This window comes from Mustela nigripes, chromosome X (assembly GCF_022355385.1).
Source record: "Mustela nigripes isolate SB6536 chromosome X, MUSNIG.SB6536, whole genome shotgun sequence".
Taxonomy (NCBI): Eukaryota; Metazoa; Chordata; class Mammalia; order Carnivora; family Mustelidae; genus Mustela; species Mustela nigripes.
In genome coordinates, this window is record NC_081575.1 from 107,200,023 (window position 1) to 107,213,802 (window position 13,780).

At 31.7% G+C, this 13,780-nt stretch overlaps 1 protein-coding gene across 5 annotated transcripts in view; it reads right to left on the reverse strand.

Annotated features, from left to right (window-relative positions):
- The window catches only part of CNKSR2 (connector enhancer of kinase suppressor of Ras 2), a 280,721-nt gene that overhangs the window by 104,757 nt on the left and 162,184 nt on the right, over nt 1-13,780 (reverse strand). For all 5 annotated transcript variants that reach the window (XM_059384801.1, XM_059384800.1, XM_059384799.1 and 2 more), the window contains one exon: nt 4,004-4,137. In XM_059384801.1, coding sequence (XP_059240784.1) covers nt 4,004-4,137 — 134 coding nt within the window. The remainder of the gene's footprint in view (nt 1-4,003; nt 4,138-13,780) is intronic.

The following is a 13,780-nucleotide window of genomic DNA, read 5'->3' on the forward strand; positions in this document are numbered from 1 at the left end:
TGACAGCTATGAAGTCTTTGTTAGAAAAGCCTGTCTTCTAGAACACGACTATGATTGTAAATGCAATGTTTCTTCCCTTGCAGATCATTAATTTTATTTCCTCCTAGTTCTTAATTGCTTCTAGTTCTACCCTCAGTGTCATGAATGCTATCAAACCAGAGAAAAATTTAATTTTATGTTAAGTGCTAAGACTGAAAACTTAAATCAACAGCTTAGCTAAATTATAACGAGACAGATAAAAAGAACACAATTTTAATTGACACTATGTCTTATAAAATGGTGATGAGCTTATAAATCAATTCTAAGATATGAATTACAGTTCAGCAAGAATATTATACTTCTATACTTCCATACGAGGGCATACTATGCTTTTGTAGGTGTATGCAAATGTCTAGATTAGGTCTGTCCAAATGAAGAGAGCTACATTCCTAGTATTTGAAATATATTGAAAGTAGTAAATAATATTCTCAAGACTGATTGAATCAGCAAGCTGTCTCATGTATTTAACACATCACAAGTGAAGACTGCCATTTACATTGCTATTCACTCTTTTATTGTTTAAATTAAAAATATTGCCTATTGCTAGATTGCAACTGGACAGCTAGTTCTCAGGCAACATGAAGAAAACAAATATAAAATCCAGGCAGAATTTCATTTTCAGCAAGCTAAAAACTTTTCCTGAACAAATTGCCTGGTGCTTTTTGTTACTGTTAGTCCTCTACCAAAAAGAAATTGACACTGCAATTAGCTTTAAAACAGCCCTAACGAACTCATGGCACTGGAGTAGGGTTTTGCCTATCTGTAAATGGGAAAACATTTCTATCAGGCCTGTGACATGAATGTTAATGCAGCTAAGATCAGAGGGTGACTCAGCCCTAGTTAATTCACCACGCTCTATTTATACGGACATCCCCATGGCAGAAAATTTCAAGGGCTGATATTACTTACTCTGTAATGATACAGTAAAGGAGGTCTCACCTCATACCAACAAGTAAGATTTATTAAACATGTCCATATGAAATGCATACAAATAAAGTTGAATTAAGAAATGTACAAACGAAACACAATCTTTGCAGTAGAATGAACCGATATATGTGTTCTGTGTATAAGTGTGTGTGCAGTTGTGTGCGTATCTCTTTATGTGTGCATGTGTGTATGTATGTACTCACATCACGAGTCTCTGAACAACTCAACATATTAGTTGGTCCTGCTGTACAGATTTTTAAAAAAATTTCTTAATGTTATGTATATAATAAACCTACACTTTTACTCTGAAAAGGATTTAAGGAAATAGATGTAAAGTTAGAATATTGCTTTAGTGGATTTTCTTTATATTTAATGGTTCAGAGTAAAACTGAGAGAAGTTAGTGCTTGAACTTCAGAGTTGTGCAAAGACCTACAAATTCTTGATTTTTGTCATGGAAAAAGAGATTTGGTTAATTATGTAAATGCTTAATGAAGCTACATATAGTCATAAGACATATAATAAAAAACTGACCAAATTTTACTCATTCCACGTACATGAGTGTCTTCTCTTTTAGAGAAAAGGCACTTTTTTTAAACCACATTTTCTTCTGGAATAAATGTGTTCAAAGAATTGTAAGCCCATGAAAATGTTTCCACCTGACAACTAGCCCTGCCATTTTTAAAAAAATTTTTCAATTTATTTATTTTCAGAAAAACAGTATTCATTATTTTTTCACCACACCCAGTGCTCCATGCAATCCGTGCCCTCTATTAGCCCTGCCATTTTTAAGGGTTCCTTTGGTTTTAAGGTGAGGAAGCTTTTATTATTTACAATTCAAATTAACACTAATATGCCTCCCCTACATAAACAAAATTTTTTAATATAGGAAAAAAGAAACATTCAGATGAGTTAAATTAGGCAAGCCCCATTTAATATCAAAACAGCAAAATGGGAAAAAAGTGTCAAGGCTGTATTTATGCCGTAACTTCAAGTCAAACCTGAAAATGCAGATAATTTATATATACAAGGAACTCAAATGCATGGATTGTTCTGACTGTGTTATATCAATTGATTGTGTGTCTTGGATAATTAATAATTTAACTAAAAATATATCTAGAATATTGTCATATTCTGAAATAGTGATTACATTAAATAAAATATATGTAGGATAATTAAAGTGATTATGAAGTTTACTGAAAAGTATGACGCTTTCAAACAATACTGACAAAACAAGTATCAACATGTTGATACTTCAACTTCTAATATCTTTAGTATTTTTAAATAGTATGTTCAAGCTTTTTATTGGCTTCCACACATTGCCATAATCCTATCTCCACCACACTCAGAGGACAGAACTCAATCATTTTATTCTTTTGTCTCCTGAAGTATATTTTAAACAGTTTCTATCTAGGAAATACTTTCTTTATAATAAGTTCCTACCTACACAAAAGAAAAGGAAAGAAGATTAAAAAACTGCAGATATTTGATAAAAATAATCTTCTGATGTTTATCTGTACATGTAGCTGTTGGGGTAAGGTTTCTTAAATAATCATTTGCATTGAAATAAAAGTCTTTCCAATTAAAATGAAAACAAACTAAAGACTCACTATTTGAAGCACACATTTTTATTGTTCCTCATGCAAGAGTATTCAAAGCCTGACACCATCTTAATAGAATTAAAATGTCACTTGCGTTTGGCTAGGATATCAGACGGAGCTGTGCATCTGATTGTAACTTTAACATAAGACTGTAAATTACATATTAGAAAGATCTGTGAAAAGCCAGCTTAGTAAATTATGTCTTCTTATAAACCATGTTCCCACAGCTACATTTAATTCTCAAAATTAAGAACTAAAATGTTTATAAAATGGACTACAGTTTTATTACTAGACAACAATACAGTATTTGCGGACACACTATGCTGTCATGTAACATTTAGATAGTAAAATGTCAGTACCCTCATATCTGAGAGAATTGAAACATTAGGTGCACCAAAGAATAATGAAAATTAATTAAAAAAGGTATTTCAGTTCTTTTATATACTGAAGAAATTTAATATGAAGTGTGGCTTGAAAATAAGAGACCTTAAATTACTGTTTTAGAGTGACTGCAAACCTAATTTAAAAATGGAACCAAATTCTTTGTGATTGGTATTAATTATCCCCATTTAGTGCTGGCCCCTTTCCATAATTTTTATATTCCACAAGGCTGGATATCAGAATGCTTTGGACAGAATGCATTATGGCACAAAGTTGTAATCTTTCACACCTGCCAGGAATTTCAAATAGAATCTGGAAATGAAACAGAGATATAGCCTCAAGAAATCTAGAAAATAGGCTCTAAAGGCAACTCATTCTCTTGCAAATTCTTTCCACTTTCTGACAGAAACATTATTGAACTAATCAAGGAGAAGCTGTAGATACAGAAATATTGGGGGGATACTATACTCTCTCTTCTCATCATTTACCCCCTCCCCAAAAAGCTCCCTCATTGCACACATATTAGAAGGCATAGAAGTTATCTATAAACTTCTCTTTTAGAAAAAAAAGTATAGAATGCTTCAAAGTAACTTGAGATTTTCTGGGTCTTCTTAGCCAAGAACCCTCACTTATTCCTTACTTATTAAAAGAATCCCAATTGTTATTTGTTGTTACTTTCCTACTCTTTCCTATTATATGAGAAAATGTTTACAAGATACTTAATGCATAGTGTTTAATACAGATTAGCTATTGTTACTACTACTACTATTATTATTTTAAAGGTTTTATTTATTTATTTGACAGAGAGAAAGGGCACACAAGTAGGGTAAGCAACAGGCAGAGCGAGAGGGAGAAGGCGGCTCCCTGCCGCTTAACCGACTGAGCCACCCAGGCGCCCATTACTGCTATTATTAAGCAAAGTGCCTTCTCTACAATGCAGTAGTTTTCCAGAATATGCTTAGAGTTCCTATCTAAGAAAACATTCAAGGTGCTCCTTGAGAATTTACAATACAATTTACATAGTTAGGCTAGTCTTTGGATAGAAGCTGGTTTTTACCTGGGAATATATGGTTCTGCAGGAGGAGGGGGGATGTAGAGATCCTGGAGAGCAGAACTGTCTCTTTTGGTTGGTGTACTGATGGTGCTGGAAGGCGTGGCAACGCTGCTTGTGGGACTTCTAGGTATAAGAGGCTGGTTAAAATGAAAAAGAAAATACATACACAAACAACACACAAAACAACAACAACAACAACGACACATAGTTATCATTTTAAAATTATCTATTTTTGCAGTTTTTGAACTTGGCTGAAATCAAGAAGCAGTTTATTTAGCGCACAGATTTTCCTTTCAATCTCCAAAACCAAATTAATTTATTACTTTAGAGGTTCCCACTTAGTTCTCAACTCACCTTACTCTATGGCATAACCATGTAAAAACCATTTATAAAGTAAAAGCACCATGCAGTGTTTCATAATGGTAAGATTTATTTCACAGTCAGAAACTTATTTAAATTAAATTTGCTTTGTTGGAATCCCACCTTTGAAGGGAAGACAATAAAGAGTAACTTTCAAAAGAATTAGTTCCTCACATCCTGACTGATACACAAGAAAGATACTTCTTATCTTTTCCCCCAAAAGATATACTATACTCCTAAGTTAGCAGAATGTCACAGATTCTCAGAAAGGTTTACAAGAATAGAGGATGAAAGGCCAATATGAGAGAATACTTTCTTTTTTCATAAAGATAAACACAACTAACTGTCTTCTCAAGGTCATCTTATGGTACATCTTCAAAAGTATGGTGATTAATGTAACACAATCATTCCACCCTTCATAGGCACGCACATTTAGCATTGGTTTAAAATAACGTTTAGATACACCTCTATAGGTCACATTTTCATGCCTATTTAAGTATGAAATGCTTTTTTAAAAATTAAAAAAGCATATATACTGAATAAAGCGATACACCAGAATGCATTAACTTAAGAGCTCTCCCAATTCTAAGCTTCAAAGCATTTGGAATGACCTTTTGCTTTGAAAAATTATCCTAAAATGAGACTAAAATTCACAAATGTTCATGTTTATCTTACAGATCTTATGGATTAGCTATGTATACAATAACATATTAAAAATAAGGATTTTAGTGCAATTGCAAACACAAAAGTAATGATCACAAAATGAACTGTAACTTCACATGATAAGATGTTGCCATTTTAGCCAATATGAAAACACTTTTAGCCAATCTATATAGACCCACAGTTCTATTACTTTCACATGTATTGCTGGACAAAAAAAAAAAAAAAATGGCATATTACAGCTATTTTATATTGTGACAAAGCTTTTTTACAGAGAAACAAAATATTCAAAAAACCAAACATAAATACAATGCACAATGTAGGCCACTAGGGTAGGCTACATAGTTTATGACTAAATTCATGGGTTTTGACCTTCCTTATTACACAGCTCACCTTAATAGCTTGAAATCACACATCCTGCCAAAATGATGGCTAAGTTTTAATCTATGTGAAATAGAAATTAAAGAAAGAGAGAGAGAAGGGAAATAATTGATAATTTATTTTGGGACTCTACAATATTCTATCTCATATGATGTAAAGGAAGTCAAAAACTTTACATGTTAAGAAATTTTGAAGTATTATGAGTGTGCAGTAAACTTTTGTTTATGCCGATTTTGAAAGAGTGTCCAGTTAAATTAAGTGTCTTTTAGTAACAAAAATCTTGGCGATGGGAAATCAAGAGATTATGTAGGTAATCAAGAGCCATCTGTATGGATGAACACCATGAAGTCTGAGGAAATGAAGCGTATTGTTTCTAGTGATATGTTACATGCCTCTACAACACATCTCTGAATGATAGGTTCTTTAGATCAAGTCTTTAGACATACTATATATAATCACTGTGATGTGACTGTATAATCGCTTTCCTCTTTGTTAGGACATCTTGGTACTAGATACAGATGACATAAAAATAAGTAATTTTCATCATTATTGAAATATTTAAAAAATCCATTATGCAGTACATTACTTTCCAAAACTTTGTAACATACAGTGTGAGAGAAAAACTTATATTCAGTATGCTTTTTAAATGCTCCAGTATCTCTTATTTTAAATTATTCTAATACTGCATGTGAACTAAAGAACAAGTTCTAAAAAAAATAAGCAATTAAAAATAATCTAAAAAATTTTTATTCTCTTTCTTTTGTTTTAGGGTCACTCTATTCTGAAGACCTATCCTTTTATTTTACCACTTATAGAAGTAAAGAGAATCTTTTTTGGTTAGTGCCCACCTCTTCCTTTCCTAAACCAAAAGGAAGAAAGGAGGGATGGAAGGAAAAAAGAGAAACAATAGTCAGTGCTTACAGGTATATTTTAAATAGCCATGAAGTGTGAGGTAAGGACCAACAGAATTTTTATTCTGCCTGGACCATTACTAACATTCTACATGGATTATTACTTGGATTCCTTAGGGTGCATGTGTCTTTCCACTTCCAGTAAGCTTAAATATTAGCCATGTCAGCGTTCTTCAAATTGCTATTTTCTCTAAGTTTCTATTTTCAGAAAGAAGTTGCTATTAATGTATCAGTTAGCATGATGCGCTAAATTAGTAAATACGTAGATGAAAAAGACTCTTAAATATGTTTAAATGAATAACAGGTTTGACTGTGCCAGCTGGTTCAATGAATTGAAGTGACTGAAAAAAAACAACTTATTCTTTTGAGAAAACAGAAATTAGTCAACCCTATTGCTTAACAACAACAACTGGCTAGTTATTGTATTATCTGATAAATCACAGGAAACATTTCAGCTGATCATCTGGCTAATCAGTATGCTTTGTACCAAATAAAACGCACAGTAAATATTAAATATATTCATTATACTTTGTCTACTAATTCTATTACTTTTCTTAAACTAATTCACACTAAAAAGTAAACATTCTTCTTGAGAATCCTATTTAAAAAATTATACATTAAGCAATGAAAAAATAAAATATGATAAAATAGAAACTTCATGGGAAGATAGAAATAGCTGCTTAACCCCAAAAGAAGTTTTTGTGATAATTTAAAATTATAATCTTTTAAAAACTTTTCTACCTTTGAACAAGAACTGAATACAAAATTAAAAAGAATGAAAAAGATGTTAAAGAACATTAGAAAGATAGGCAAAATTTGATTAAATCAAGCACAGAATAAATGATATTATTAGCCGAAATCACCAGCAAGAAATTCTTAGTTGTAACAAGTGGCATTAAAATTACAAACACCACCAATAACCATTTAAGTGTGTGAAAATACACAAAAAGTGACACATACGGCTTCTCTCGAATCAAAAAAGGAATTCTCTCAGCATCCAATTCACATTTTAATAGGCATATTTCTTAGTTTCAGAAAAATATCTAAATAAGTTAGCATAATAATGCAGAAAGATAGCTGCTCCTATCTTGGCAACATTTACTTTCCATCATCTGTTCATAACATAGAAAGTAGTTACTACAGCACTATGAAGAAGTCCCAATTTAAAGAAAAATGTAGAAATAAGGGTAATACTTTTTGATTTTCTTCTTGCCACCTTGATACTTTCTCTTATATCGGCAAAATATGGAAAGAGAATTAAGAATTATCATCATTTAAATACAAGGTTATTTTAAGACTGCTTCTTGTTACTCAAATAAGCATGAAGCTTCTGTGTAACTTAATATGCTACAGTATGCAATCAAGTACGATATGGATCCATTTTGGATTCTATGCAAACAGGTTTATTTCCTGGAAGGACCTTATCATAACATTTGGTTTTCATATGTAAATGGTCCTACTGACAGAAAGCTCTGCTAAAACAACTCTGATAGATTTCTCAGGCACTGGAATGCATCTTTGAAAATATCCAGATTCTAAATAAAATGATCATATGCATCTCTTCAAATATACATTGGTAACCTTAAGTCAGTTAATGATAACTTACTACAGTCAATAGGACTATTACTAGAAACCTACTAGGTTAAACATACACATACATTTTTTCCATATTGTCAGTTTGAGCTACATACTTTCGAATCGTATCCTACAATATGGTACTACACAGATCTTCCTCTGAATCATGCGTGATTACTTCAGTAATAATATCCTACTCCTCCAGTTTAAACAGCATTGGAAGATTGTTATTGTTATAAAATAAGATTTTCAGCATTTGTAAGGAATCACTGAAATCTCACTTTGAATCCTCTGATGGCTCAGGTCTTTTCCTTATGTTCCCACTTCTAACGTTTTTAAGGTAACTGAGCACATCTGGAAGGCATACCTCTGAAACCTCAATGGTCTTAAAGATTATGAGAAAAGAGCTTCCATACTTAAGAAACTACATTTGACATTGAGGTTTTATTTGAAACATTTTACATTTTAAGAACTCTTGGCAAGCTTATCTTAAATGTAGTTGTCGCTCTGTCTGGTAAGTGAGCTGGCTTTCATAGGGCTATAGAAAGTCTTGAATGACACCAGTGACAAAAAGACAACCCCAAAATTAAAGATTAAAACAGTGTGTTATACATTATGTGGTCCTAAAATTCACGAATGCAAAGATCACAAAGAGCTTGCTTTGCCTTACAGGGGGAAAACACCCACTGAAATACGAATGATTACATAAAGTATAAAACCTGGCCATTTATTTTAGTCGCTCTGGGGAATAAGCACAGACTCGGATGGATCACAATACCCCATTATTCTAGCATAGAACATTAACACAAAGTCCTTACTCGATTCAAACACATTTTTATTATAATTCCCAACACAAGTACCAGAATGTTGTTTTATGTTAGCAACTCTGTTCTTAATCATCTAAACAAATACTCCAGAGAAAATGTATGCTGGATTTTGGGAGGCAAGACATTGTATACAATTTTTTAAGTTTCTTGACCATATCAAGAATGTTAGATCTAATCTGGAAAATTATTGGGCATACTTTTCCCTGGGAAAGCTTTTCTTGAGTATTAAATTATTTGAAAAGAACCTAGGCAAAGGAAATCATGTATTCAAAATTCTCCCACTCTCAATGTTTTCACAGCTTTTTCTAGAATCTAAATTCATAGGTACAAAAGACTTGAGTTTTCTTTTATAAGCATATAATCTTTCCTTTCCTATTAGACCACCAAGAAAAGAAACATTGTTTTTCTGACCAGTAATTTGATCAGGAAACCATATCTGTATAGGTTTTAAAATACAGATATATGTGCATAAAAATATGTAGTTACATGATATACAAGAAATATAGATCAGAGTCACACTACAAAATGGCTTTATCCACTGAGTCATCAAATTTTGCACACTGTACTAAAACGAGCATATTTATTCTTGTGTTGTCCAGTCTTACTGGCATAGTTAGTACTGCAACATTAAAACTGGACTTCCATTTTTTTCAAGTTACAGTAAACATCATTTTTTAGAATATTAATTAAAGAATGAGAAACTAAATAATAAAGAAACTGAAAAATAATTTTTGCATTTTAGGTGATTATCTGTAGTCAGTGTAACATTTGAAAGCATTTGGCTGAAAAACACAATTGTGATTTAGATACTTTAATTAATCTGCTTAAACACTGCTGAACAAAAATTTGATGTGACAACTGCTTGCAGCTATTTACTAATTTGAGCATGTAAAACATATAATTGTTTCTGCCTTTCAGTCAGCACAATTACATTTTTAGTTAAGATTTCCTTTCTTCTCTAGTGTCATACTTAATATTGGTTATCTTCCTCTTCAAAACATGCTTTTAAAATAAAACTCTCAGAAATATAACTTTTGTTAGTAATGGTTTTTTCGGTCACCCTGATCCATAACTTCGATATTAAAACAAATTTTATTATTTCTTACGTTTTGGTTTTCACAGAATACTTTAACCATTCACATTTGTGTGTATTTGAAATGTGATGTAACCAGTTAGTGTTCTGTTGTTATACCAGTTGACAGACAAAATCGACTGTTATGACTATTTGCTTTCCATTTCGTTTTCTGCTCAAAGTTAAATCTCCTGTAAAAATGGCATCAAGATAATGCTAAGCAGTAAGATTTTAAATGAAAAGCACAAAACCACAAAAGCAAGAAACTCTCACACAGATATAAGAAATTTATGGATTAGAATGCAGTTTAGGAACAAAATTTTAATGATACAGCTTGATGTTATTTCATATAAGAATGTGTTTAATGAAACCTATATCAGTATGTTGAATTCCAACATTGATTATAGTGATGATTTGAGAGGCATTCTCACCAAAAAAGCTGGGTTCTTTGATGTTTTTTTAAAAAATGCTGATTCCCAGTGATGATTTCAATCAAGATTCTTGCTATTGTCCAGCTAATTGTCCCATGCATCTCTTCTAAGAAGAAAAAATGACACCACCCACGCATGCTTGTGACCTACTCACAGTAACTTAAAACCACAAACACCAAAAATACACCTTGAAGTTTATCCAGAATTCCCTGGGATTTTCTTCATTAAATTGGAAGAACTTGACCTAAGTAATCACTAAGGTCACCAAAATCCAGGGCATTAGTAGACATGCTACTAAGAACATGTTTTTTAAAACAGTTCTTGGAAAGCAGGAAATCCCTGGTTTGCTCACACAGAATGAAAGATTCTATCTCATGTAAAACAACTCTACTATTTATAAAAATGGTGCAGATGACAACAGAATTCAATTCAGATTAAATCTTGTTTGTAATATTTGACTAAGGTATCTCTAAGTCTTTTAGTTCTATTGCAAAATGTTTGAGAAATCAGAAATTTTAAAAAAAGTACTGCCAGATTTCATGAAATGTACTAATGAAATTGCTCTGTGAGCATGAAGCTGAATTGTATGCTTTTGTTTATTTGGCTATAATTTCACGAATGATTTTCACAAGAAAATCCAAATCCAAATTTATTATTGCAGTTGAATAATAATAGAAGTTGCTACCCTTACAAAATATTTTGAGAAATAAAACTTGTTTCATGAAAATATGGTATTCTTTCACAGTCTTCTACCTTAGGGTAGACAAGGTTGAATTTTATTTGTGTAGGTACAAATTATTTCCTTGTTAGTTTAAAAAAATAATTATTCCTCATGTTAGAATAAAGTTTTTCTTTTTTTAAGATGTGTGTATTAGTGTCTGGCTTCCAAAATACACAAACCTGGCCATATTTTATTTGAAAATGTTAGTAGGTAAATTAAGCCTGGTGGAGAAGAAGAAGTTGAAAGAGACATATTGAATTAAATAAACGCCATAAATTATTTCTTTTTGTAACCTCTATCTAAATCTTTCTTAGTAGACTGTTTGGACAAAAATATGACCTAAGGTCCAATTCTCCAGGTGCGAACACTGAATATTTATATTTAACTGAGTTAATGGATATTTTAGCTCCAATGTGTTTGTACACATACCAGAAGCAAGAATACAGTAAGACTGGTACTTCGGTCTACACAGAGGATTATTCCTGCATTAAGCATTGCATTTTACATCTGAGGTTCTTTCTTAGACACTAGGAAAAATGTGTGGCCTCTGGCAAAGTCACAAAGGAATCCAAAACTGCCTGTAAGACCTTCTTATCTCATTATTTCTTTTGCTTCCCACCCCCGCCTGGGAGGCAGTCTACCTTTAGTCTACAGATTCTGGTACCATCAGGTTTTGTTCATCTTTGGTTAATTTACACTCTATAAAAATTCTGACCAGAGTTCCCATTACACTTTTGGTGTCTCTGTATTTTAGAGTAGCCCAAAGCTGCAAAGTCAAGAAACAACTCTGTCATGGTACGATTTCAGGTCTTCAAAATTTCAGGGATATTTGGTGATGGTAGTATAGTAGGTTGGAGAACTTATCCATTGTTCTTACCACCAAGAGCTTGTTTTAACACCATTAGGAAGTATTTAATTAAAACCAATACTCTTCCTTCTGCTCTGTAAAAAGTCAGTCACTGGAGCAGTTTTTAAAGAAGTTCAAAGCAAGTTCCCCACCTTCCCAACAGTACTGTTTATCTATAAGGAGTCGAGCTTGGACAATACATTTCAGTGGAACTAAATTCAGTTGAAATAACAAATCTACAAAAATGTTGATACATATAAGCACTTATGGAAATGCTGATTTCCTTTTTTCTGATTTCAGCAATCTGAAAAAGTAAATTTATAAATATATCCAGAGTAACTGTACAGGCAATGAGGAATAAATATAATTAGTGATCTGGTGAGGCATATTTCTTGGCAGTTAGCAATGGACCTAAAAATAGTATCCTAATAACATATTATAATTATAATTAAACCATGATGTGAAATAATTTTAAAAAATCAAAGTCTTTGTTCTCCAGCTTTGAATATATACACCAAATGTGTGGCAAAAAAGAAGTGTTGGTCTTTCAATTATTTCAGCATTTTATATAAAAGTGATTAACTGGATAGTGTCATTAACTTAATCTCCAGTTTGTGCTTGTGGAAAAGAATCTAAAAAGGGACCAAATTATCAATTTATTTCCTAGAGATATTTCCTCAAGCACAGTTCATGAATCAGTATGAAAATAGTGTCTTTTTGGTGTTTGAGGTGAAATAGAAGGGATTAGAGAGAAGTTGTTAAATTTAAGTACACATATATAGAGAAAAAAACCCTAATGGCTATAACTGTGGGACTCTTCTTCAGTGTTTGCACCTCTCAGGATCTTTGAGGAAGACATGTCAATAGGAAAACTACAGAGTGGAACAACAAAGCAACTTATAATACAGCACGAAAGTAAAATGATGTGATGGGAAAGTCTGATCTGCTAATTTATGATTTAATGAGTTAAAAAACATTGAGTTAAAAATTTAATGACATTAAAAATATTTGATAATAGACATATACTGCAATTCAAATGTTTTTGGACATATTCATACAGTTTACATATATTCATTTGAAAAATGAAAGATTAACATTAAAAATTTAAAGACCTTAATGTTAGAACATTTTATATGTTTTTATGTTATTTAAATATAATGAAACGTTGAGGTCAATAAGTAGTAAAGTTTTAAACAATGACAAATCATTATAATCCATAAGGGCATTTATGTGTAATGGAGAATTTAAGATTTTAGGGGGAAAAACATCTGAGAATGGTATAAGGTGTTAATATAGAAATAACAATTTTTATAGCAGTGACAACAATGGCATTCACATATATTGCTTTTCTTTTTAATCTGAACAAAGGGCAATGTTCTAGTTCGGTGAGAAATTGCAATTTAAAAAAAATTACACTTCTAAGAAAGGTAATATTCTCCTATTTTAAAAATGCAGGTTTTGGGAAAGACAAAAATTTCTTTTATGATGCGTTTGAAGATTACATTGACAGAAATGGAAAGAAATGTATTACTTCCTTGTCATTCATTGATCAGAATCATATTCTTATTACTTCCAAGATAACTATGCTTCTTAATGAATATAATTTATCAACATCCATAGAGTAATTTTTTGGAGTAGTTTCATGCTGAAGAAAAATGCAGAAATTCTAATGCAATAATTTCCCTATTTTGCTACCCGACAGGGTGGAAAAGAAAAAATGATCAGAGGGAATGCAGTAGGTATATTTTAATTACTATATAAAACTTTCTTTACCTACTGTTTATAAATAACTATCTTAGGAACTGATTTAAAAGAAGTCTATAAACTGTCATCCAGTTTCTCCAAGTATGAGAGTGTAACTTTTAAATAGAAGATTACATCTCAAGATGAAACCTCTCATTTTCATCTTTATCCATATTTTGGCTTGAAATTGCTTATGTTTTTTTTTTGAAATTATGCTTTAAATGTTTACAAATTAAGGCAGAGTTCTTTATC